The sequence below is a fragment of the Leptodactylus fuscus genome, chromosome 7, assembly GCF_031893055.1.
Source record: "Leptodactylus fuscus isolate aLepFus1 chromosome 7, aLepFus1.hap2, whole genome shotgun sequence".
Classification (NCBI taxonomy): Eukaryota; Metazoa; Chordata; class Amphibia; order Anura; family Leptodactylidae; genus Leptodactylus; species Leptodactylus fuscus.
This window is the reverse complement of record NC_134271.1, coordinates 30,896,050-30,923,920: the sequence shown is the minus strand read 5'-3', so window position 1 is coordinate 30,923,920 and position 27,871 is coordinate 30,896,050. Positions and strand designations below refer to the sequence as shown.

Below are 27,871 nucleotides of genomic sequence, written 5' to 3'. Positions count from 1 at the left end.
AGCAACAGATGCCCATTGCCTTGGGACTGACCAATGCTGTACCCTGACTGGTTACTACTTCTAGGACCCTGTCAAGGCTGCCCCATCAACCCCAGTTCTTTGCATTCTGTAACAGGGACCGCATCACTGATTCCGGCGCAATTGCATTTTTTGTTCTTGAGTAGAGATGAGCAGCACGCTCGCATAGAAATGAATGGACGTAGCCGGCACGCGGGGGGTTAAGCGGCCGGCCGCCGTCAAAGCGGAAGTACCAGGTGCTTCCATTCATTTCTATGGAGCGTGCTGTTCGGATCGGCTGATCCAAACAGTACTCGCTCATCTCTATGCTTGAGCAATTCACAAGGGAAATACACTATGTGGTTTGGGTGACTGTAACCTATTTATCTGCAGTGTTGGGTTGATACGCTTGGTTCTGGTGACAGACTCCCTTCTTAAGGTTGGGTGTGCATGTGTTCCTGTTGTCTTACGGCGCTGAGTACTCACATGTTACCATGATTTGGGAGCCCGTGTACTATCTAGGATGATGATGGGTTAGTATTCACATAATATTGTACATTATAAAGTGGCGATTTGTGCGCTGTGGAATACATTGGCGCTATATTTGCTGTCCGGTAAGCGACCTCTTGTTCCCAATGACACTCATAGGCCACTTGTAATTCCTATTTTTCTCTTTATTGATGAACAATATGATTTGTAACAATGCAAAAGTATTACAAAGAGGAGTCATTTACAAGGACAGGGGTAATATACAGATAGCCAGACTGCTAGACAACACCTATACACCGTAAATTCCACATCTAGGGTAGAAGCCTTGAACACATTGAAAGTAGGGACCGTTCTAGCACTTGCATTGTTTAGGTTTTCCGTAGACCTATGGAAAACTTATAATTTAATAACCGCTTGTAAAAAGAAATAATACACGATATAATAAAAAAAACTATTGTACTAACTAGTTCCTCAAATGTTTATATGCCTGGTGAATGGCAGCAATAGCTCGCCTACCATGGGAGTAGCGCTATAGGCGATACATAAATACTACACTAGGGACGTAAGCAGGAAACTACACAGGTACTGACCCTTCCTTATATCCTAAAATAGCAATGATACCAGTGCACCTTAGTCCGTCCCCAATGGCACCGACGTTCATGTCACACCTTATTGCCTGTACTGAGGACCCTTCCAAGAACCAGAGGGGTCCAAGTCTTGCAGCCGTAATACAGATGTTACATGTGGCCATATGGAAGCAGAACCACAATCCTGCAAAGCTTGATAGCATACGTGTCAGGTAGTCACACTATAATACACAGAGCTTGGTCCCGTCTTCCATGCTATCCTATATTAGAGACAAGGACTTTGTTCACCTTTTCAGTGCTAGAGATGCGTGTCACTGCCGGGCACTGAAAGACGCCGTCTCTTTTCAACAAAGATAGACTTTTAAGAAAAAAAAAAAGAAATAAAAAAAAAATGTTACTAGCCCATTGACGTTTGTTGCCTAGAAGGGATGTGCCCCAACAAAAATGGTGAGTCTCAGCACGGAGCTGGAGCGGTAGCTTAGGAGGGAGTTGGCGGTCAGCATCTCAAGATCCAAGATAAACTCCTGAGGGCCTTTGACAGGACGCGCCAGGACCAGCATCGCACTGATGTTGTTTATTTGCTGCAAGAGAAAGAAATATCCGTCTTATTCTAATTCTGAGCTGGGGTAAGAAAGCGGCTACAGGCTATATGTCACTGCAGTGATTGTGGTACAAGGCATGACCTGTACATATAACACCGATACAACACAATGCAGGGACATAAATGCTCACCCACTATGCAAACTAATGTATACAGACCAAAGAAGGGTCTTGCCTTAAGGAGAACCCAATGTTTAGATGGACATTCTGGCCCATGTGAGGTGGGTATATGGTATTGCACTGGTGGCCAGTCCTACGGTCTGCCTCCTAGACCTGTTAGACACTAAGGGGCCCTTCACATGTGGGAATTTGGCACTGATTTGGGGATGGATTCTTTCCAGATTCTGTCTCCCATTGTTTTCAATGGGAGGCAGAAATTACAGCAGGAAGCTGAAAAAATCTGATCTTTGGGCCCCTTCACACGGCGTAAGCACTCAGCTCATTCCGAGCCGTACACGCGAGCGCTTCTAAACACTTCCCATTCACTTCAATGGGAGCGAACGTAAAGCCGGCTTTATGAGCACACCCATTGAAGTGAATGGGAAGTGTTTAGAAGCGCTCGCGTGTACGGCTCGGAATGAGCCGAGCGCTTACGCCGTGTGAAGGGGCCCTTTTTGTGGATTCTGCAACTCCAGAATCCCTGCTGGCTCATTCATTTGGCCCTATCCAGCAGCAGATAGCTGCGACAGAATGCCAATGCTTCAGTTCCGCACAAGGCCTCCTCTGCTGCCCATTGCCTCGGGACTGACCAATGCTGGACCTCGTCTTGCTACTACTGCTAGGACCCTGTCAAAACTGCTCCATCATCCCCAGTTCTTTGCATCCCGCATCACTGATTCCAGTGCAATTGGAATTTTTTTTCTTCTTGCCCCCGTCATTCTTGAGCAATTGGTGCGGTTTGTTTCACTGCTTGGTGTGGTAATAATAGTCTATACTGTCAAGTGGGCGATGTCAGGCAGGAGCAGCAAGGGGGCAGATTCTGAGCTCCAAGCAAAAGGCGTCAGAATTCAGAATCACGTCCCCTTGCTTAATCTATTGTGGCCTCTCCCTCTTCTAATTATTATATTGGGCACCAAAACTCTCTGCATTGATTGTTCAAGAATGGTGGGGGGCTACAGAAAACATTCCACTTGCATTGGAATCAGTGGGTCATCAGCTATTAAATAATGCAAAGAGCTGGGGTTTGTGGAGGAGAAGAAAGACCCTCTTTAATTTATACATCTCTCACTTATGGCTGCAGTCTTTTGGTCGGGATCTGCTTAGAAAAAAATTGGAAAACCCAGTATCAAAGTGGATAATGGAAGTGCCTTTTTGTGTCTTGTTTTGTGATTTTTATATATAATAAAGATGTATAATATTTCTATACTCTGCTACCTCAGCTTCACACTGTGGTAATTCATTTACAACCAATCCCATGCAAGTGAAACCCCGCCCACCAATGTGCCGAGAAAAGCAGGAAGTGAAGAGAGCACAATAGCCTGCAGGTTAGTGAACAAGCGTCATGGGTATACCACTTTAAGGGGAAATGCCCAAGTAACATAGCAAGTGATGCCGCACCCCTTTGTGTTACTTATTTATATGTCATCTGTGAAAAAATCCTTTAGTACAATCCATGGTCCTGTCCCATATTGGACAGTTCTGGCATATCCACAGTATATGCCATAAAGGTTTGATAGATTTGGGCTGCTCCTCTGGGATCTATGCTTACGTGGACAATGGGGTCCTCCAATCTGCCATACATTTACACGAGGACGGAGTGACTAGCACACAGTGTGACACCAATGGCTCACACTAGGCTACTTATAGTAGTCTATACATAGGGTTTGCTTGTAGTCAGAGAGACACGTGTATGTGTACACAGGAGCTGTATACACCAAACATGTAGAGTCTTAGTGTTTTTATATTAAACGTCTCATACATTGTTGTAAATGTGTACAGTGTCTTTAAGGTATTTTTTTTTTTCATTCTGATAGTCCCATTTCATGTACACACTAATCCACATACATGAAGCCAGTTCTCTCATAGTAAGAATGGTACCTTTTATACCATCTTTAATATGTCACTCACCCTAATGTAGAAGTCTCCCTGTTCATTCCCTGAGCGAATCTGGAAGGTATTGTAAGCTCCGGGGTACACACTGGTTGCCTGGATTTGGAATATGTCAGAGGGAACGCTGCGGTCTGATGTGATGCTCATGTGCCGATATACTATTGATCCGGGCTCATCGCGGCATAGCGGGTTACTGCCGGGGCACATACAGCGACTGTAATATAGAAGAACACACGGTATAAATGAAATCAGTCTGATATAGCTGAACAAATCAGGGATGGAATTAGAGAAAAATTGCATATGTAGCCAAAATAACTTTCCTTATATCCTTTGGATTGGCCCAGTCACAGCAGCAATACCAAATTTATATACCGTATATACTCGAGTATAAGCCGACCCGAATATAAGCCGAGGCCCCTAATTTTTTACTTAAACGGGTTTTATTAAAGATTTTTCAATAAAATACAAAACGAGTAACAGAGATGAAGTCGAGCAATAATGAAGAAGCATATAAGTCAGCGGACTGGGAGGTCGAAAAGACCCCCCTCCGCATAAACCAAGTACAGCCCAACAAGAAAAGGAAAAGGGGATAAGGAATAAACATGAAACAAACAAACAAACACAAGACAGAGACGAAAAAAAAACACGAATAAAACGAAAGAGGCAAGGAAGAAAGGGAGAAGAAAACAGACGGCCATGCTACACTCATGCGAAGGCAGTAGAGAAGGCAGACGATTCCTGGAACATAACCCAGGGACGCCAACGAAGTTCAAACTTGGAATAGGCAGGAGAGTCTTCCGCCACCAAAGTCTCCATCCGCTGAATAAGAAGGAACTCCTGGAGGAACTCAAGCAGGGAGGGAGGGGTAGGGCTGCGCCAGTGTCTTGGAATAACGGCCCTGGCGGCCGTGAGAAAGTGCCCCAGGAGGTCCTTCTTAATCTCCGACAGCTTGCCAGGGATGACCGACAGGAGTGCCAGCTGAGGAGAGACAGTCACCGAGCGCCCACTGACCCTGGAATACAAAGAAAACACTGCGTCCCAGAAGGGGCGGAGGCCCCTAATTTTACCACAAAAAACTGGGAAAACTTATTGACTCGAGTATAAGTCGAGGGGGGGAAATGCAGCAGCTACTGGAAAATTTCAAAATTTAAAATGGAGTTTTTGGGTGCAGTAGATGCTGGGAAAGGGGAGGGGGTGTTTTGGTTGTCTGTCTGCCCCTTCCCTGAGCTTGAGGACTGGATTTTTCCCCCACTTGGAACTCAGCCTAGCTGAATATAGGGAATCTGCAGGGCTCCTATTAACCCCTTCCCAACAGAACAGGAGCACTGCAGATCCCCTATATTCAGTAGACCGGGCACTGTCAGACACAGGGATACCTAATGTGTATGTGTTTCACAGTCATTTTCTACTTTTATATGTATTCTACGGAAAGGAGGGATTTACAACTTTTTAAAATTTTTTTAAAGCTTTTTTATTTTCACTATTTTATGGGGGATTCTATACACTGATAGCCGCAAGGCTGTTCTTGCCCCCCCCCCCCCCCCCCCTCAACCTAAAAAATTTTAATTTTTTTTTAAATTTAAAAAAAAAAATCTTTTTTTTGCTGACTCGAGTATAAGCCGAGGGGGACTTTTTCAGCAAAAACTGTGCTGAAAAATTCGGCTTATACTCAAGTATATATGGTAGTTATTCTGAAATCTAAAATCCATAACATTGAAAAATTAATCATTATGAGATTAAATATAATATTTTTATAGGTCGAGTATTTTGGGACACAAGGTTGCCTAAATGTTTTTTTAGATGTTTTTTGTTTATTTGAGATCTAGGGAATGGGGGTGACTTGAATTTTATTTAGAAGGGAATGGGGTATAATAAGGCCGGATTAAGGCATCTCGCAGACAACTGTGGCTGTGATCCGTCTGCTTTCCTTGTATTTCACGGATAGTACAATCACCCATTCATTTCTATGGGCTCCTACATATGACCAGAATTACACGATCACGTGGGGCCAACAGTCCTGGCCACAAAATACAGAACAGTTCCTATTCCTGTCCTATTTTGCGCCCCTGCTTCCGTGGCTCCTATTCATTTAATGAAGCCAGTGCATGAGCGGCACACATGGGAAAGTTCACACAAAGGAAAATGAAGAGGAATTCCTCTTCATTTTCCGCTGCTATTTTTGGCCCCAATCTACCTGCAACAATGAGGCATCGTCAATCTGTTGTTGTTTTCTGCTGCTCATTGGGCCCAGATGCATCAGCAGGGAGTCTCGGAATCCGCAGCAAGATTTAGTGGGACGCTTATTTTTTCATCCTGCTGCGATCTCTGCATCTAATGTGAGGCAAAATCTAAGTGGAATCTGCGGTAGATTTGGGGTGGCGGAATCCACGCCCAAATCCGTAGCCAATTCCTTAGTGTGAACTTAGTCCAAAGGTTTATTGCCTTCCATTGGAGTGGACTCCACATGCAGGCATTACTGTAGGGTCTAGGCTGTATGATACAGCAGAGACCCCGCAATTATGGCTTCTGCTCTGCTTCTGATCAGGCACCATATTTAACGAACCAATATCTGCCATTATAGCAGGCCAGCTGTTGGAAACAGGTTAAAATGTATACAAGCAAACGGGCAGGATCAAAACAGGCAGAGAATTTTTTTTTTTTCATGTGTTCAGAATGAATGGTATTGCATAGCCGTACTTGTCTGACACTTGTACGTAGGGTTCTGTACAAAGGTTCTGTTCCACACAGCGGTACCCTCCGTGGAAGTTGACGCAGGTTTGCTGGTCCGTGCAGGTGTCGGTTCCTGTCTCACATTCGTTGATATCTGTAAATAAAATCAAGCGATTAATGTCAAGAACAACATTATGCAAGTCTGTTGAAAAAGTCCTTCCCTACCCAAAAAGTGAAGAAAAAAACAAACTATACTATAGATAATAGTTGCCAGTTAACTATTAGAAGTCCTAATAAGATTCTGCCATATTTCTCAGATGGATATATGTCATCCACTGCATCTCTCCAACGAACCTAGTAGAAAGGACTTGACATAGGAGCACCAAAAGGCAGGGCCAATAACCATAGGATATACAATAACAGAGCTCAGGGGGCTACTAGAAGAAAAACACTTCCAGAATTCATTACTGATTCATTTTGTGAAACCTTTTTGAGCAGACCACACCATATTATTTATGTTGACCATCTTTGAGGACACCATCTCCTAAGCAGAAGTTCTCAACTAATTTTAGTAAAGATCCACTCAGCAGGTTCAGGCATTAGATGAACAATTGCTGAAGAAGTCCAATATTTACCATACTTTGCAGACGATAAGACGTTCCTTATAAGATGTACCCCGGGCTTAGGAAAGGAAAATTATGGAAAATATTAATCTATCCTTCCCTGTTAGTCAAATAGAGCAGAGAAGTCGATGGAGCTTTATGTGTGTGTTGGGGGTGGCATTATACTATATGGGGGCAATTACGTTATACTGTGAGGGGAAGATAAGTAGCTTCATACTGTGTGGGGACATTATGGGACATTAGTATAATTCTCGATTAGTGCCCTTCACACAGTGTAATGCTCCCACAAGAATTGTCACTAACAGTGGCCGGGACAAACATTCACCTCCGAACGGCTTCCCCAAGCCCTGACACCTTAAAATAGTGGTGGCAGGGATTAGCAATTGTACATGGCCGCTGTCATACGGATAGGGCTAGGAGTCATGGGTCTGGACAGCTGGCGCCCATAGTCTGGTTTGGATAATCCCTGCCCTAAAGCCTTAGCAATCTGCATACAGATTTATTGTTAACTTCACGGGAACTAAATAATTGTCTATGCAGAGATCTGTCTCTAGAGGGGGCTATACACACTCCGTCCTATATAGCACTTTCCTCTCTTCTTCAGGCCACATTCTGCTACAGTGCACCATACGCACCCCAAGCACTTACTAGTAAAACCCTATATACCTATTTGCCTCTGGCGTTTCCTTGAATAGCTGAAGCAATGTCTTCCTTTTCCCAGAATTCCCCGGGGGCCTGTATGGGTAATAAGCCTCCCTATGCTGATGCAGTGGCCTCTTCACCAAGACAAAGCTCCCCTTCTGACTGACTTCAGGCCTATCAGTTTCCCACATGAAGAAGGGCCGTGGACTTCCTGCAATCTCCCACATCAGACATCTTACTTCACACTTTGTTATGATGTCCTCGCTCATGCGTGTCTATGTTAGGCTTTCTCTGGCAAGCTTAGAAATCACAGGAGCCAGCGAGACCACAATCCGGCGGAGAGCGACGCTAACAGCAGTATTTGCTTTGTTTTTTTTTTTGTCAAATTACAGAGTAAAAACCTATTTATACAGCATGTCATGGAGGAACTCCTAAAATAGCGAGGGCTGGAGTCACAGTATCCAAAGACACAAGAAAAGAAGAAAAATCTGACAATTCATGTGTTATGTCACATCACACCACCGGGAGATATAAGAAGTGTCTTCTAGGATAGGAGATTGAGCAGAATTCAGTGTAGTCACTTGTAAGATGTCATCTAACAGATCCGGGAGACACCACCTTACCGTTCTTCTTGGCTCCAGTGCACGCAGTGTTAAAAAGCACCTTTCACCATTTCCAGCAACTCTTTATATGTATCAAGAGCTGTTGTATTTTTTTCTGTACATTTCATCATTTCCGAGTAATCACTTTTTGCCAGTTTCAGCATACTGATACTCTCTATTGACAAGTGGGCGGTCCTTGGCTAGACAAGACATACAGGGACTGCCCACCTGACAGTAGAAAACAAATCTCACAAAAATGATTGCTCCGGTGAGGGCTGGAGAAGAAATTCCAACTGTGCCAGAATCACTTCAGAGGTGGCAATAGACATTAGGTAGCCGTCTGACTATCATGTAGGGGAACACAAGAACTAGGAGCAGAGCATGCATGTTTTAGGATGTTTGGAAGGAATAACTATATTGTATGGGCACCTCAATAATTGTAGATCCCCAGTTCTGACATGTACATATGGATACTTGCAGTGGCGTAACTACCGGGGTAGCAGCTGCCTCAGGGCTTGGGATATTAGGGGGCCCGGCGACAGCTGCTACCGCAGCGTTTTTTTTATTCCTTAATAGGCCATTACCGGTTGGAGTAACTCCAGCCGGTAACGGGCCCTATTTACTTAACGTAAGTGACGCCACGGACCCAACAAACACTATTATTATACTCGGGGGTCTTTTCAGACCCCCAAGTATAATGATCGGAGGCTCGGGAGAGGTAAGAGAACATAAAAAACAGTGTTACTTACCTCTCCGCACTCCAGACAGGCTTCGGGCCTAGTTGTGTGAGGTCCAGACGTCATTGAAGATGGCCAACACCACCGAGGACTGCAGCGGAGGCGGGGATAGGTAAGTGACAGTGTTTTTTTATGTTGGTGTCCCCTCTCGGTCTCTGATTATTATACTCTGGGGTTTGAAAAGACCCCAGACTATAATAATTTTTCATGGGTGTCCACAGTGGGACATAATACTGTGTGCAGGGGCCACTATGGGGCATAATACTGTGTGCAGGGGCCACTATGGGGCATAATACTGTGTGCAGGGGTCACTATGGGGCATAATACTGTGTGCAGGGGCCACTATGGGGCATAATAGAGCATGCAGGAATGCGGGGGGGGGGGAGGAGAATGGAGCGGTCGGTCGAGATCTTCTGTATCGGTCAGGGGGACGGGCGCATGTCAAAAGTTCGCCACGGGGCCCCACCATTCCTAGTTATGCCTCTGTCTCTGATTATTATACTCTGGGGTTTGAAAAGACCCCAGAGTATTATGATTGTTCATGGGTGCCCACAGTGGGGCATAATACTGAGTGCAGGGACCACTATGGGGTATAATACTGTGTGCAGGGGCCACTATGGGGCATAATACTGTGTGCAGGGGCCACTATGGGGCATAATAGAGCATGCAGGAATGCGGGGGGGAGGGGAATGGAGCGGTCGGTCGAGATCTTCTGTATCGGTCAGGGGGACGGGCGCATGTCAAAAGTTCGCCATGGGGCCCCGCCATACCTAGTTATGCCTCTGTCTCTGATTATTATACTCTGGGGTTTGAAAAGACCCCAGAGTATTATGATTGTTCATGGGTGCCCACAGTGGGGCATAATACTGAGTGCAGGGACCACTATGGGGTATAATACTGAGTGCAGGGACCACTATGGGGTATAATACTGTGTGCAGGGGCCACTATGGGGCATAACGGAGCATGCAGGAATGCAGGGGGGGGGGGGGGTCGGAGCAGTCGGTCGAGATCTTTGGTGTCGGTCGGGGGGAGGGGTGGGGGGGAGAACACATGTCAAAAGTTCGCCACGGGGCCCCGCCATACCTAGTTACGCCAGTGGATACTTGTAATGATCTTATCAGCTTATGTTATCACACCGGATATTTTTGTCTTTTAGACTTTGTGGCCCTAATGTGGGTACAAGCTAGGAGGCTCATAATCCTGGCACCTACAATATGGAGATTGTCTGACGCACACCCGAGAGATACAAAGAGCTGTTTGTTGTGCCATGTGTCTTATGGCAGTATTATTTTGTGTAAGGAGTGGGCAGAAGGAATGCAAAAGGTGCACATAATACAGATAAGAATCATCGCAGACTAGAAGGCTCGGGCTTCTGATAAGAATCACATCAATCCAAAGATGGCTGCTCTGCCTCGCTAGACAAAACACAAAAGTACAGCTGTTCTGTGGAATTCTACAGAAGAACACGTAGAAGATGGAGATAAAATTCTGCAGAAAAGTTCTATGTATAGACATCTGTCATCAGGGATGATTTGGCTTTGGAAAAAGGAAGTGAACTAGTAGATATGTCCGGCCTGTGCACACTGAGGTCTTTACATCTCTTCATTGCCACACACCTCTAGCAGCACGTATCTCCAATGAAACAAAGAATTGGACATGTCCAAATGCAACAGGGCTGAACCCCACCACTCTGGGCCGGGCACTCCCTGATACATGGCCGGTCTCTACCATGACTGGTCTCAGTGGTCATAGGTCTCAATAGGTCAGAATCGATAAGGAGGGTGCCATGTTTTATTGCACAATGTTGTTCATGCCCTCGTGTCCATGGTCATCGTCCAATAAGAACTTTATGAAACCCTTCACAGATTATACAGTGGATATGCTCAGCGATAAGAGGGCGTATATAAAAGGAGATTTCCTTCCATGTCAATGATTTTTTTTCCATGGAAACTCATTGGTATCACATGAAATAATGTACAGACAGTAGTAAAGCCTGGCCTTACCTTGACAAAGACGAGTGCCCAACAACTGGTATCCATCTGGACAAACGCAGGAGAAGCGCCCGGGCTCGTTCACACACTGATGCTGGCACAAGTAGCTGGAGTAACTGCACTCATCAATGTCTGGGGTGAAAGTCAATTATCATTCACTTGTCACGTATAGCACAACATGGATGTACAAACAATAAAAACAAGTCTCAAGGGGCTCCCTGGGGTCAACCAAAACGGAGCATTGGAGAGAAATGCCATAAAATAATAACTGCTGCTACAGTGTAATGCTGGTGTCCTGCACTCGCCGGTGGACTAGCTCTCCCAGTAGCCGCAGTCACCAGGGTACGTGCCTCTGTTGCACACTGTGAGGCTCCTACCTCTCCTTCTGCTGGTGATGCAGCTGGGCCTACCCATAGGGTGGCCATACACTTCCTGCCTTCAACTCGAGGGGCTAGCCTGCGGTCCTGTGAGCCTTTTCTAGTCAATCCAGCGCAGGACAAGAGTATTTGGATCTGTTCAGCCCTTTACATGGTGCCTGATTCCCGGTTCACTGACCTTGACCTGTTTTCCTCACTTGTCACCTGCCACAGGCCTTCGGCCCATATTTTACCTGCCCCTCCAGTCCTCAGCTTAGATACTCTGGTCTGGCCACCACATAAAGAACAGGTCTATCTGCCTTCTACTCCATTCTCTGTGTATCAGCTGCTGATTGGTGGGGGTGTCTGCTGCCAAACCCCCACCAATCTGATATTGATGACCCTAGGACAAGTCATTAATATTTTTAGCCTGGAAAACCGATTAAAGTGTTTGGAAAACCCCTTTAAGATTCCTGAGCCGCCATGAAATGCAGGAGAACCAGAATGTACATTATGCCATAAAAGAAACCCCAACATTCTGCAAAATAAACGTAAGATGTCAGAGGTTATCGCCACCAGTGGTCTATATCACAGAAGACTGTATTACGTACCATTGCAGGTATAGCCGTCATTGTCCAACTCAAAGCCCTGGTTACATCGGCAGAGAAAGGTGCCATAAGTGTTGTAGCAACGCTGCTGACATGGCGCACCCATAGAGCACTCATTGACATCTATATATGACAAGATATGGGTTACGTGTAATAAGCGTATACTGTATATTACCACAATGGAGGTGACATATTCTTATTATACATTTCTGCTGTACCATTCAATAGTAAGCACTTTCTGCATTCCAAGTTAAAAATATCGGAATTTGTCATTTTATAATTTGTACCATTATCAGCAGAATTTCACAATCTCCTCTAATAGTTCCCCAGGAGGACGATCACACGTAGGGGGGAGGGGGGTTGGCAGAAAGCAAAATCCTTCTCAGTTACTCAACTCTAAATCCTAACACTCCTCTAGTTATACTTGTAATAGTCCAAGCTAAAGCGGAGCTGTAGTAGATCTCTAAATTATTACTATTACTATGACTCTTACTACTATTATTACTACTATTACTATTACTACTACTATTACTATTATGACTACTACTATTACTATTATGACTATTACTAGTATTATTACTACTATTATGACTACTACTACTATTATTACTACTATTACTACTATTATTACTATTATGACTACTACTAGTATTATTACTACTATTATGACTACTACTACTATTATTACTACTATTACTACTACTATTATTACTATTATGACTACTACTAGTATTATTACTACTATTATGACTACTACTACTATTATTACTACTATTACTACTACTATTACTATTATGACTACTACTATTACTATTAATACTATGACTACTACTACTACTATTATGACTACTACCACTCCTATTACTACTACTACTATGACTATTACAACTACTATTACTCTTCCTACTATTATGACTACTGTTACTAGTATTACTATTACGAATACTACTACTCTTACTATTATGACTACTACTATTACTTCTACTATTAATACTACTAATTTTACTATTATTACTAATATTTCTATTACTTCTACTAGTACTATTACTACTATTACTATTATTACCACTAATACTATTATTACTACTACTATTATCTTTATTAGATCTCAAAATTACTACTTCTCTTCCAACTACTATTATTACTACTATTATTACTGCTACTACTACTATTATTACTATTAGCACTAATAATATTATTGCTACTACTATTACGAATTCTATTCCTCTTACCACTACTACTACTACTACTACTATCATTACAACTACTACTTTTACTATTATTACTACTACTACTATTATCACTAATACAATTATTACTACTACTGTTACGAATACTATTCCTCTTACTACTACTATTATGACTACTACTATTACTATCATTACAACTATTACTATTAATAATAGTACTATTACTACTACTACTAGTAGTATTACTATTATTACCACTAATACTTACTAACTTACTAATTACTATTACTATTACCTTTAGTAGATCTCAAGATTACTACTTCTATTACTACAATTACAACTACTATTAGTACTAATACTATTATTACTACTACTATTATTTCTACAAGTACTACTATAATTACTATTATTACTACTACATTTATTACTATTTCTACTATTACTACACAGCCATCAGTGGGCACCAGCCATACAGATTGTAGCCATACTAGAATCTTATACAGTAGGAATGATGGCACCCACAATATCTGAACATGTGCCCTTACTTTAAGTGAGACCTGTCTGCAATTAGAACATTGGGGTTATTTCTTCCCTGTAAAGTTCCTGCCTTACACTTTGTCTTCCCCCTACCTCCTATCATATATTGTGTTGCTTGTACCCCAGATACATCCGAAAGCCTGTCCTGCTGTCCTTACCTACGCACGAGCGATTGTTGGATGCCAGCTGGAACCCCGGCTCACACTGACAGGTAAATGATCCGGGAGAGTTCACACAGCGATGCTGACAATATCTGTATCGGCATTCATCAATGTCTGGAATCATAAAGGGAAAATAAGTAATAATTATCCTTCATTATACTTCCAGCAATAGAAAGATAGATAGTAATATAAGAAGTCCATAGTCCTTATAGATGAGAGAGTTTAAAAGGACTTTGTCAAGTCCAAAGTATCTCCCAAACCCGTCACAGTGCCTTATAGGGTCTTTTAATGGGAGTACAAACATAGCCCATGTGGCCATAAACTGCTGAAGAAATGCAAAGATAATTATCTATTCATGAATATGCAAATCAGCCTCAAGTTGGGGGGGGGGGGGTAGGCTGTAATTATCAAATTTGCCTTCAGACAACCATGATGCAGACAGGACCCCAACACCCAGGACCCCCGCCAATCAGCTGTGCTGCCACCCTAAAGTGTGGAAACTGATAGGGGATATACGGTATATTGTGAGCCCTATATGGGACAGTGACTGACAATGTCTCAAAAGCACTGCGGAATAGGTTGGTGCTATACAAGTAAGTAGAATATCCTCCATTAGGAAGGAAATTCATCTTGCTCACTTACTAAGGCCAACCATTAAAATATGAACCATAAGGAGTTAAAATGGCGACCTTCTTAATATAGTCCTGAAATGGCTATAGTAAAAACAATTAGAAAAAGGCTCAAATGTGAGCAGAGGAACATACAGAGCGGGTCTATGTACCGCACAGGCTCATACTCACCTACACATTCATTTCCTATCTTCCTGTAGCCTTCTGGACACTTACAATGGAATCCGCCCGGTATATTCACACACTCCTGACTGGGCAGACAGTCGTCCATTTCATATTCACATTCATTTACATCTGTGACATAAAAACAGAAATTGAGAACGTTCACTCTCACATCTTGTATTGCTGTCTAGAGATGAGCGAACACTGTTCGGATCAGCCGTTCCAAACAGCACACTCCCATAGAAATGAATGGAAGCGACCGGCCGCTGGCAAAGTGTACATGCCAGGTGCTTCCATTCATTTCTATGGGAGTGTGCTGTTTGGAACGGCTGATCCGAACAGTGTTCGCTCATCTCTATTGCTGTCCTATATGATGACCGCTACCTGCCAGTCTCTACAGTATATTTCCTCTTACTCAATGACAGAGAGGAGAAGACCTTTAAGGCGTATTCCAAGCAAGATAAAGAAAAGCCCCATTAAGCAGTGCCTATAGGACTTACTCAGACAACTGGCGATAAAGTGGTTATAGAGCGCCCTAGTCTACATATTACCAGTTGCTCTTCACCCGTCATGGGCAATGTTCCTAACATTCCTGGTTTCCCTGCACTTGTCAGGTCAGCCATTGCTCAGGCAGTATGAGCGGGGTGCGTGTTATAGAGCCTGTGTCCTGCTTTTACCATTCAGAGCTAATTGTAGAGAAAGTAAATTAATTTTCTTCCCCTCAAAGCGACAACATTCTGTAAGTAAGAGATCCTATACATGTTCCATCTCCGTAGGGTCAGACACAGCTAGATAAGGCTGAGACCTGCATCTGCCGCATTGGGCCTAGACGTCTTCTTAGCAGTCACTCACCTACGCAGGTGCCTAATCCTTGTGAGTCTGGTTGGTAACCATTGGGACAGGGGTTGTTTCTCTGGTCAGGGCCCGGGTTTGGGTTCGGTGCTCCGGCCGTCCCCGGTTCTGTATTGGTGTCGCTGATCACAGAGGCAGAGCGAGGGAGACACAAGTATCCTCCATAATGGTTAATACATTTCATTTCTCCCTTGCAGGCATCAGGAATGGTCACACACTCATTAATATCTGTAAGACAGTAGTACAGACCTCAGAATGGATGGGGGTCAGGCCATACAATGGGATTTCATAGACACTATAGGGATATAGGGGACACCGTACCTTTACAGTGCTGTCTCTCTGCGTCCCATTCATATCCATCTGTGCATTCCTGTAAATTGTAAAGAAAAGAATTAGGGAATCTGTGTCCCATGTATCTGCACGCTCCAGGATTTGTGACTTTTTTTCTGTCCCTTCACCTATATGGAATATGGCATGATTTGGACAACTTCCATCGCCAAAAAAAAAGATTGGGTAAGTTGAAATCAAACAGGTCGATAATTCTCTTCTGTGAGTTCTGCAGATGGGAAAAAGTCATGACACCCCTAAACAAATTAGAGGGACGTCCAGTCCTAGCGAAATCATTGGGTTCAGCGGGCCTTAATGTGAATAGCCATCTGTAGGATTCCCATTTACTCCAGATAGAAAACAGCTATAAAAATCGGGAACGTAATATGGTCATCATAGAAGTGGCGTAACCTGAATCACATCTCTACAGTAAAATCAGGACAATGAAAGTAATCTGTGCTGTATACTAAGATACCAATATCATGTTACATGGCAACCATACTGTTATGTCCTCGCTATCCTTATCTCATGACCACCAAATTTCTCCTAAGGAAAGAATAACAGGAAGGACTGGGGCCTGGTAGGACAGAACAGGACAATAGCTTGGAAATAGAATAGGGGTGGCTCGGTAGTACACGGGGCATTGCTATAAAATATGTGTAAGGTATTCCAAAATATGGAACATTAACATCCCGAGTACACCCACCTGCGAATCACACTGACACATTTATTCTACAAAATATCCTGGCAGGCCCCCAATGGTCAGATATTTATTGCATTTCTAATGGATATGTCATACATGTTTGTAGGGGAAAGCCGCCTTTCTGGGAACAGGAAAGGAGTGCTATCTATTTACGTCCTGTTTATATAGCTCCAGCATATTCTGTGGTGTTGTTCACAGACTGTCATTACTGACATCAGCCCCTGTCCACACTAGGCCTCACTAAGTGATTTCCCTGTCTCAGGCTTGGTTCACACTTATGCTCTCCATTGCTGTGGGAACCATAGACTATAATGGAGTCATCTGTGTGTCCATGCAGGACTTTCCTGTCCACCGATTTTCGGAGGAATCTGTGACGGAGTCTCTTACGTATATATGAACACAGACAGGTTCCACTTTCATATAAAGCCACTAAACCTATAGCGACATAGTTTCTCACTTGCAGCAAGTAGCACCCAACAAGGCAAAATCTGTCGCTTCCTTGTCACACACAAGCTTAAAGGGGCTCTATCAGCGACATCATGCTGATGGAGCCCCACATATGCGTGAATAGCCTTTAAAAAGGCTATTCAGGCACCGTAAATGTTATATTAAACTACCCCCCCCCCCCCCCCCCGTTTTAAAATAATAACCTAAAAAAGAATGTGCTCTACTTACCGAACGTGCACGCTGGGCGGGCATTAAGGGTGTGTCTTCATCTTCATCCACGCTTCTTCTTCCTCCGATGTCCTCCGGTCCCGTCCTCCTCCGGCGCTCGCGAACGGACACTGATATAAAAAATGGCCTGGGCGCATGTGCAGTAGCATGCGGCTTCTTCTACGGCTACTGCGCATGCGCCCAGACTATTTTTTTATATCAGTGTCAGTCCGCGAGCGCCGGAGGAGGACGGGACCGGATGACATCAGAGGAAGAAGAGGCGTGGATGAAGAAGAAGACACACCCTGAATGCCCGCCCAGCGTGCACGTTTGGTAAGTAGAGCACATTCTTTTTTAGGTTATTATTTTAAAACTGGGGGGTAGTTTAATATAACTTTAGCGGTGCCTGAATAGCCTTTTTAAAGGCTATTTACACATATGTGGGGCTCTATCAGCATGATTTTGCTGATAGAGCCCCTTTAATATGGCTTACTGGGAAACCGTCCCTTCTGTATGAGTAGCATTGGGATACTACAACTGTGCAGAGATTTATTAAGAATGGTATTTTCTAAATTAAGCATTGTCGTAAATGAAACGCATCGTCCAACCGCCCTCGCGCCTGGAATAAGATCTTGTAGGTGGCATGAATTTCAGTCATCATTTATGGCACAAAATTGTTGTAAATTCTGATCGATGTGCCAAGGCAGACATCCCCACCCAGGCTATGCACCATTTTTGGAAAGTGACAAAGAGCGTAAAAACTTCATTGACATATTTTTGCAAGAATGTTATTTTCAATGTCGCAATCCCAGGGTTTGTGACTTTATCACATGTTTTCTGCTGTAGGGTGGATAAATCTCTTCTTATTACTCTGAGATATATTCTGTATATAGGTGTACATAGGGCTGAGGAATATTAGGGTGAGATGTATTCTGTATATAGGACTACATAGGGCTGAGGAATATTAGGGTGAGATGTATTCTGTATATAGGACTACATAGGGCTGAGGAATATTAGGGTGAGATGTATTCTGTATATAGGACTACATAGGGCTGAGGAATATTAGGGTGAGATGTATTCTGTATATAGGACTACATAGGGCTGAGGAATATTAGGGTGAGATGTATTCTGTATATAGGACTACATAGGGCTGAGGAATATTAGGGTGAGATGTATTCTGTATATAGGACTACATAGGGCTGAGGAATATTAGGGTGAGATGTATTCTGTATATAGGTGTACATAGGGCTGAGGAATATTAGGGTGAGATGTATTCTGTATATAGGTGTACATATGGCTGAGGAATATTAGGGTGAGATGTATTCTGTATATAGGAGTACATAGGGCTGAGGAATATTAGGGTGAGATGTATTCTGTATATAGGACTACATAGGGCTGAGGAATATTAGGGTGAGATGTATTCTGTATATAGGACTACATAGGGCTGAGGAATATTAGGGTGAGATGTATTCTGTATATAGGTGTACATAGGGCTGAGGAATATTAGGGTGAGATGTATTCTGTATATAGGTGTACATAGGGCTGAGGAATATTAGGGTGAGATGTATTCTGTATATAGGTGTACATAGGGCTGAGGAATATTAGGGTGAGATGTATTCTGTATATAGGACTACATAGGGCTGAGGAATATTAGGGTGAGATGTATTCTGTATATAGGTGTACATAGGGCTGAGGAATATTAGGGTGAGATGTATTCTGTATATAGGACTACATAGGGCTGAGGAATATTAGGGTGAGATGTATTCTGTATATATAGGACTACATAGGGCTGAGGAATATTAGGGTGAGATGTATTCTGTATATAGGACTACATAGGGCTGAGGAATATTAGGGTGAGATGTATTCTGTATATAGGTGTACATAGGGCTGAGGAATATTAGGGTGAGATGTATTCTGTATATAGGACTACATAGGGCTGAGGAATATTAGGGTGAGATGTATTCTGTATATAGGTGTACATAGGGCTGAGGAATATTAGGGTGAGATGTATTCTGTATATAGGTGTACATAGGGCTGAGGAATATTAGGGTGAGATGTATTCTGTACATAGGACTACATAGGGCTGAGGAATATTAGGGTGAGATGTATTCTGTATATAGGACTACATAGGGCTGAGGAATATTAGGGTGAGATGTATTCTGTATATAGGACTACATAGGGCTGAGGAATATTAGGGTGAGATGTATTCTGTATATAGGTGTACATATGGCTGAGGAATATTAGGGTGAGATATATTCTGTATATAGGTGTACATAGGGCTGAGGAATATTAGGGTGAGATGTATTCTGTATATAGGACTACATAGGGCTGAGGAATATTAGGGTGAGATGTATTCTGTATATAGGTGTACACAGGGCTGAGGAATATTAGGGTGAGATGTATTCTGTATATAGGTGTACATAGGGCTGAGGAATATTAGGGTGAGATGTATTCTGTATATATAGGACTACATAGGGCTGAGGAATATTAGGGTGAGATGTATTCTGTATATAGGTGTACATAGGGCTGAGGAATATTAGGGTGAGATGTATTCTGTATATAGGTGTACATAGGGCTGAGGAATATTAGGGTGAGATGTATTCTGTATACAGGGCTGAGGAATATTAGGGTGAGATGTATTCTGTATATAGGTGTACATAGGGCTGAGGAATATTAGGGTGAGATGTATTCTGTATATAGGTGTACATAGGGCTGAGGGATATTAGGGTGAGATGTATTCTGTATATATAGGACTACATAGGGCTGAGGAATATTAGGGTGAGATGTATTCTGTATATATAGGTGTACATAGGGCTGAGGGATATTAGGGTGAGATGTATTCTGTATATATAGGACTACATAGGGCTGAGGAATATTAGGGTGAGATGTATTCTGTATATATAGGACTACATAGGGCTGAGGAATATTAGGGTGAGATGTATTCTGTATATAGGTGTACATAGGGCTGAGGGATATTAGGGTGAGATGTATTCTGTATACAGGGCTGAGGAATATTAGGGTGAGATGTATTCTGTATATAGGTGTACATAGGGCTGAGGAATATTAGGGTGAGATGTATTCTGTATATAGGTGTACATAGGGCTGAGGAATATTAGGGTGAGATGTATTCTGTATATAGGACTACATAGGGCTGAGGAATATTAGGGTGAGATGTATTCTGTATATATAGGACTACATAGGGCTGAGGAATATTAGGGTGAGATGTATTCTGTATATATAGGACTACATAGGGCTGAAGAATATTAGGGTGAGATGTATTCTGTATATAGGGCTGAGGAATATTAGGGTGAGATGTATTCTGTATATAGGAGTACATAGGGCTGAGGAATATTAGGGTGAGATGTATTCTGTATATAGGTGTACACAGGGCTGAGGAATATTAGGGTGAGATGTATTCTGTATATAGGAGTACATAGGGCTGAGGAATATTAGGGTGAGATGTATTCTGTATATAGGAGTACATAGGGCTGAGGAATATTAGGGTGAGATGTATTCTGTATATAGGTGTACATAGGGCTGAGGGATATTAGGGTGAGATGTATTCTGTATACAGGGCTGAGGAATATTAGGGTGAGATGTATTCTGTATATAGGTGTACATAGGGCTGAGGAATATTAGGGTGAGATGTATTCTGTATATATAGGACTACATAGGGCTGAGGAATATTAGGGTGAGATGTATTCTGTATATATAGGACTACATAGGGCTGAAGAATATTAGGGTGAGATGTATTCTGTATATAGGGCTGAGGAATATTAGGGTGAGATGTATTCTGTATATAGGTGTACACAGGGCTGAGGAATATTAGGGTGAGATGTATTCTGTATATAGGAGTACATAGGGCTGAGGAATATTAGGGTGAGATGTATTCTGTATATAGGAGTACATAGGGCTGAGGAATATTAGGGTGAGATGTATTCTGTATATATGACTACATAGGGCTGAGGAATATTAGGGTGAGATGTATTCTGTATATAGGTGTACATAGGGCTGAGGAATATTAGGGTGAGATGTATTCTGTATATAGGACTACATAGGGCTGAGGAATATTAGGGTGAGATGTATTCTGTATATAGGTGTACATAGGGCTGAGGGATATTAGGGTGAGATGTATTCTGTATACAGGGCTGAGGAATATTAGGGTGAGATGTATTCTGTATATAGGTGTACATAGGGCTGAGGAATATTAGGGTGAGATGTATTCTGTATATAGGTATACATAGGGCTGAGGAATATTAGGGTGAGATGTATTCTGTATATAGGAGTACATATGGCTGAGGAATATTAGGGTGAGATGTATTCTGTATATAGGTGTACATAGGGCTGAGGAATATTAGGGTGAGATGTATTCTGTATATAGGACTACATAGGGCTGAGGAATATTAGGGTGAGATGTATTCTGTATATAGGTGTACATATGGCTGAGGAATATTAGGGTGAGATGTATTCTGTATATAGGTGTACATAGGGCTGAGGAATATTAGGGTGAGATGTATTCTGTATATATAGGACTACATAGGGCTGAGGAATATTAGGGTGAGATGTATTCTGTATATAGGTGTACATAGGGCTGAGGAATATTAGGGTGAGATGTATTCTGTATATATAGGACTACATAGGGCTGAGGAATATTAGGGTGAGATGTATTCTGTATATAGGTGTACATAGGGCTGAGGAATATTAGGGTGAGATGTATTCTGTATATAGGTGTACATAGGGCTGAGGAATATTAGGGTGAGATGTATTCTGTATATAGGTGTACACAGGGCTGAGGAATATTAGGGTGAGATGTATTCTGTATATATAGGACTACATAGGGCTGAGGAATATTAGAGTGAGATGTATTCTGTATATAGGTGTACATAGGGCTGAGGGATATTAGGGTGAGATGTATTCTGTATATATAGGACTACATAGGGCTGAGGAATATTAGGGTGAGATGTATTCTGTATATAGGTGTACATAGGGCTGAGGAATATTAGGGTGAGATGTATTCTGCATATAGGTGTACATAGGGCTGGGGGATATTAGGGTGAGATGTATTCTGTATATAGGGCTGAGGAATATTAGGGTGAGATGTATTCTGTATATAGGTGTACATAGGGCTGAGGGATATTAGGGTGAGATGTATTCTGTATATAGGGCTGAGGAATATTAGGGTGAGATGTATTCTGTATATAGGACTACATAGGGCTGAGGAATATTAGGGTGAGATGTATTCTGTATATAGGTGTACATAGGGCTGAGGGATATTAGGGTGAGATGTATTCTGTATATATAGGACTACATAGGGCTGAGGAATATTAGGGTGAGATGTATTCTGTATATATAGGACTACATAGGGCTGAGGAATATTAGGGTGAGATGTATTCTGTATATATAGGACTACATAGGGCTGAGGAATATTAGGGTGAGATGTATTCTGTATATAGGTGTACATAGGGCTGAGGGATATTAGGGTGAGATGTATTCTGTATATAGGAGTACATAGGGCTGAGGAATATTAGGGTGAGATGTATTCTGTATATAGGACTACATAGGGCTGAGGAATATTAGGGTGAGATGTATTCTGTATATAGGTGTACATAGGGCTGAGGGATATTAGGGTGAGATGTATTCTGTATATATAGGACTACATAGGGCTGAGGAATATTAGGGTGAGATGTATTCTGTATATAGGTGTACATAGGGCTGAGGGATATTAGGGTGAGATGTATTCTGTATATAGGACTACATAGGGCTGAGGAATATTAGGGTGAGATGTATTCTGTATATAGGTGTACATAGGGCTGAGGGATATTAGGGTGAGATGTATTCTGTATACAGGGCTGAGGAATATTAGGGTGAGATGTATTCTGTATATAGGTGTACATAGGGCTGAGGAATATTAGGGTGAGATGTATTCTGTATATAGGTGTACATAGGGCTGAGGAATATTAGGGTGAGATGTATTCTGTATATAGGAGTACATATGGCTGAGGAATATTAGGGTGAGATGTATTCTGTATATAGGTGTACACAGGGCTGAGGAATATTAGGGTGAGATGTATTCTGTATATAGGTGTACATAGGGCTGAGGAATATTAGGGTGAGATGTATTCTGTATATAGGTGTACACAGGGCTGAGGAATATTAGGGTGAGATGTATTCTGTATATAGGTGTACATAGGGCTGAGGAATATTAGGGTGAGATGTATTCTGTATATAGGTGTACATAGGGCTGAGGAATATTAGGGTGAGATGTATTCTGTATATAGGTGTACATAGGGCTGAGGAATATTAGGGTGAGATGTATTCTGTATATAGGTGTACATAGGGCTGAGGAATATTAGGGTGAGATGTATTCTGTATATATAGGACTACATAGGGCTGAGGAATATTAGAGTGAGATGTATTCTGTATATAGGTGTACATAGGGCTGAGGGATATTAGGGTGAGATGTATTCTGTATATATAGGACTACATAGGGCTGAGGAATATTAGGGTGAGATGTATTCTGTATATATAGGACTACATAGGGCTGAAGAATATTAGGGTGAGATGTATTCTGTATATAGGTGTACATAGGGCTGAGGAATATTAGGGTGAGATGTATTCTGTATATAGGTGTACATAGGGCTGAGGAATATTAGGGTGAGATGTATTCTGTATATAGGTGTACATAGGGCTGAGGAATATTAGGGTGAGATGTATTCTGTATATAGGTGTACATAGGGCTGAGGAATATTAGGGTGAGATGTATTCTGTATATAGGTGTACATAGGGCTGAGGAATATTAGGGTGAGATGTATTCTGTATATAGGACTACATAGGGCTGAGGGATATTAGGGTGAGATGTATTCTGTATATAGGGCTGAGGAATATTAGGGTGAGATGTATTCTGTATATAGGGCTGAGGAATATTAGGGTGAGATGTATTCTGTATATAGGACTACATAGGGCTGAGGGTATGGTATAGTTGGGAATCTGTTCCTTTTGAGACAGAAATACTGATTTAGCAATTAAATCCACATTATGATTAAAAGACTTTATAACTGAGTCGTTCATGATGTTTAAGGATGCTGCCCTCTATAGGGTGGTGTACAGAATGCACTCTGTTCTCCTAATTCCATCCAGGAGAATAGATTTGCATATTTTTATACATAGGGCTGAGGAATATTAGGGTGAGCTGTATTCTGTATATAGGTGTACATAGGGCTGAGGAATATTAGGGTGAGCTGTATTCTGTATATAGGTGTACATAGTGCTGAGGAATATTAGGGTGAGATGTATTCTGTATATAGGTGTACAGAGGGCTGAGGAATATTAAGGCGCTATAGAAATAATAGGAAATATACCATGAGTAGAATAACATTGTTCTAAGGTCAATATGTTGTTTTATTTTCTGAATTCTCAACCTCTGGCTTTACACAGGTAGCCGAGCGTCGTCCTTAAAGGGATATTCCTGCTTCAGCAAATAAATGTCATTGCTTGTATAATGAAAACGTATTTAATTTTTCAATATATTTTCTGCATCAAGTTCTCTCAGTTTTCGGGATCTCTACTTGCTGTAATTTAGTAGGTCCCTTCATTGATAACAATTGGGGGCTAAAAATCTGCCTTAGTCATGTGACCGCACATAGGTGACACAGTTAGGCTAGGTTCACATGCCGTAATTTGAAGTCTTCCATCTCAGATTGCTCTATAAATTTCAAACTTGTGGACTGTGGAAACCGGAAGCCGCGCATTGGCTTTCTGTTGCTGACTAGCCTCAGGTACAAGGGGACTAGCCACCCTGAACCTCGTGTCGCTGTTCTGTGGCTAAATAAACCATGGAATCTGGAGAAAAATCTTTACGCTAAATCATACCATGAGCAGCATGACTGACATGTCCTTCACTGTGAGACGTCAGCCTGATACCCTCCCTGTCTGCAGGTCTCACAGGGTGGGATTTAGTGCAATGATTGAATGATGAGACGAAGTGGGGTGAGACCTACACAACGACTACATGACTAGATGAAGCTGCCCCCTGCCCGCATAGGGTGAGATCTAGCACCACGACTATATGACTAGATGAAGCTGCTCCCCACTTGTGTAGGGTGAGACCTAGCACAACGACTACATGACTAGATGAAGCTGCTCTCCACTTGTGTAGGGTGAGACCTAGCACAACAACTACATGACTAGATGAACCTGCTCCCCCCTTGTGTAGGGTCAGATCCAGCACAATGACTACATGACTAGATGAAGCGGTTCCCCGCCCATATAGGGTGAGAGCTAGTACAATGACTACATGACTAGATGAGGCTGCTCCCTGCTGCATAGGGTGAGATCTAGCACCACGACTATATGACTAGATGAAGCTGCACCACGCCTGGATAGAGTGAGATCTAGCACCACGACTACGTGACTAGATGAAGCTGTCCCCTGCCCGCATAGGGTGAGATCTAGCACCACAACTACGTGACTAGATGAAGCGACTCCCCGCCCCTGTGACTAGTTAAGGTAAATCTGCATATGCCGGTCTAAGGTTTGAAAAGCTTATGATTTGACTTTACAGCAACTGAAATCTTAGTGAGGGCCCCATAGGAAAGGTGATTACTAGATGCTGCGCAGGCTGGGACCAGTTTAGGGTGGATAAAATTATCTGGCAGGTTCTCTTTAAACCGAGCACTTTTAATGTGACTTCATGAACCAACACGTTGTATCTATGTAGAAGCCAAACTGGTTAGAAAATCCAGATGTGTATGGCAGATGTTGGTTCTATGGCACATACATGAGGCTGTGTACACCAAACCCCCAAACCCCTGACACGACTGTCTCAGTAAATACTTAGTATGTCAATTCAGATTCTAAGAAGGACGAGAAGAGCAGTATCCTGTACAAGCAGACGTGTTCCAATAATCCAAAGATAACTTTGCAGAATTACGGCCTCAGCCTTGGTTTTTCCATTTCACTTTCATGGTCATCCAAGGAGGGCAGACATTTTAGTGTACATTATTAATATAGATAAAGGTCTCTAGAAATCAATAAGCAACTCCATAAATGCTTAAACCTACCAGGAATTGGAAAATCTTAATCTAGATTATTAACTCTTTCCTATATTGGTATAGCTTCCAGCTATTTCCCTGCATTGTCTGATGGGACCTTCACAGCATAACACATTGATAATGGCCAGACTCCTGCTCTATAGGATCACAAAGATGTCTCACATATACTATAGGGACCTCCATCCTACAGAAATCTAATGCTACCTATAGATGTTAGATGTCTAATGTCTATAAGGACTAGCAAACCTTTATCCATGAATGACATGAAGGGTAGGTGGCCACACATGGTACCCATGAGGGGGTACACCACCAGAGGTGTTGGTCCCATCTCTATTGAGGATACACGCATGCTCAGCTGACCAGGAGTAATAGGTATTTGCCTACCAACAGTTATCTCATGAGTATGGCCAGGTTAGGTCAGGACTATATAGATTGGTCCTATATTTCATGTACAGCTGCCACTGGATGTGTGATGTCCTTATCTATAGTATACAACTTTAACACATATGTATACAGTATATAGAGGCAGATTACCGTGAAGGTGTTTGCCTCCTCATTTTCTTGTTGGATGCTGGGAACCAGAAGGACACAGAATAATAAGAAGAAATACATCATCTACAAACACAAGAAAAGAGAAGACGAGGATTACTTGAGAAAACCGGATGCAGCTATACTGGATACATATATACTGGACCATGTGCCATAAGGAGACCACCATAGTGGACTCTATTGTGACTAATCCTCCTGTAGGAAGGTATACGAATACTACAAGAAACCTATATATAACATGCAGGAATGTATAATAGCACAAGAAAGCTATATACAGTATAACAATGCCGTAAGACCACACAGGCTGCCTGGATGAATGAAGATGAGGCAGCACATGCTGGATAGCATACATTTTACACAATTGCTAAATCCAGCATAAGGTTTAGGTCTTTGGGAAATTATTCTAAAAAAAAAAATAAAAAAATAATAATAATTCCATATATAACCAAATCCATACATTTGATCAAAGTAGCCGTTCCATTGATTTATTTCAGGAACGTTTACACACGGGTTTTTTCGGTATAATTCAGTCTTTAGAAGTTTTAACTCTATGGAGATAACATATTTCTATATTAAAAAATAATAATAAAATAAAAAAAAGAATCACAGACTTGTTAAAGTTTGAAGTCCAGTCCAGTCACTGTAGATGGAATCTGCTAGGATATATTTTATGAGCTGATCTATAGACTGATCTATCCGTATTTCTCGCTATATATAGATCTAGATCAGATGTAATTGATTATATAGGAAGAACATGAATCTGTACATAGATGTAGACAGAGGGACGTGCGTACTTACACTTCTTTATGATGAATGAGCGCAGCGGATTGACTTTCGTGCACACTCCCCCCTCTTCACTCTTCTCTCCTGCACTAAATGTCTCCCTTGTTCACGTCCTCTTTGTGCGCCGTCTCCCCTCCTTCTCTAGCACTATGCCAGGAGTTGTCTCTTTCTCCTTTCCCCCTTTCCCACACAGTCTTACACACTCCTAACTTCTCACATCTAGTGACCAAGTCCCACCCTGTGTGTTTAAGCTCTCACTACTTCTATCTCTCGCTCTCTCTTTTTCTCCGTCTCTCCAAATTCCTGAGTTTCTGCCAATCCCT

The 27,871-nt window shown here is 42.3% G+C and overlaps 1 protein-coding gene across 1 annotated transcript; it reads right to left on the bottom strand.

The window, feature by feature from the left end:
* Positions 1-662: 662 nt before the first annotated feature.
* EFEMP2 (EGF containing fibulin extracellular matrix protein 2) lies at positions 663-27,871 on the bottom strand. Its single transcript, XM_075281565.1, has 11 exons — positions 27,564-27,871; positions 26,751-26,831; positions 15,804-15,852; positions 15,483-15,710; positions 14,640-14,762; positions 13,837-13,953; positions 11,955-12,074; positions 11,000-11,119; positions 6,420-6,546; positions 3,741-3,936; positions 663-1,654 (listed from the first exon to the last, which is right to left on the bottom strand). The coding sequence occupies exons 2-11, from the start codon at positions 26,829-26,831 to the stop codon at positions 1,493-1,495; spliced, it is 1,323 nt and encodes a 440-aa protein (XP_075137666.1). The 5' UTR covers positions 27,564-27,871; the 3' UTR covers positions 663-1,492.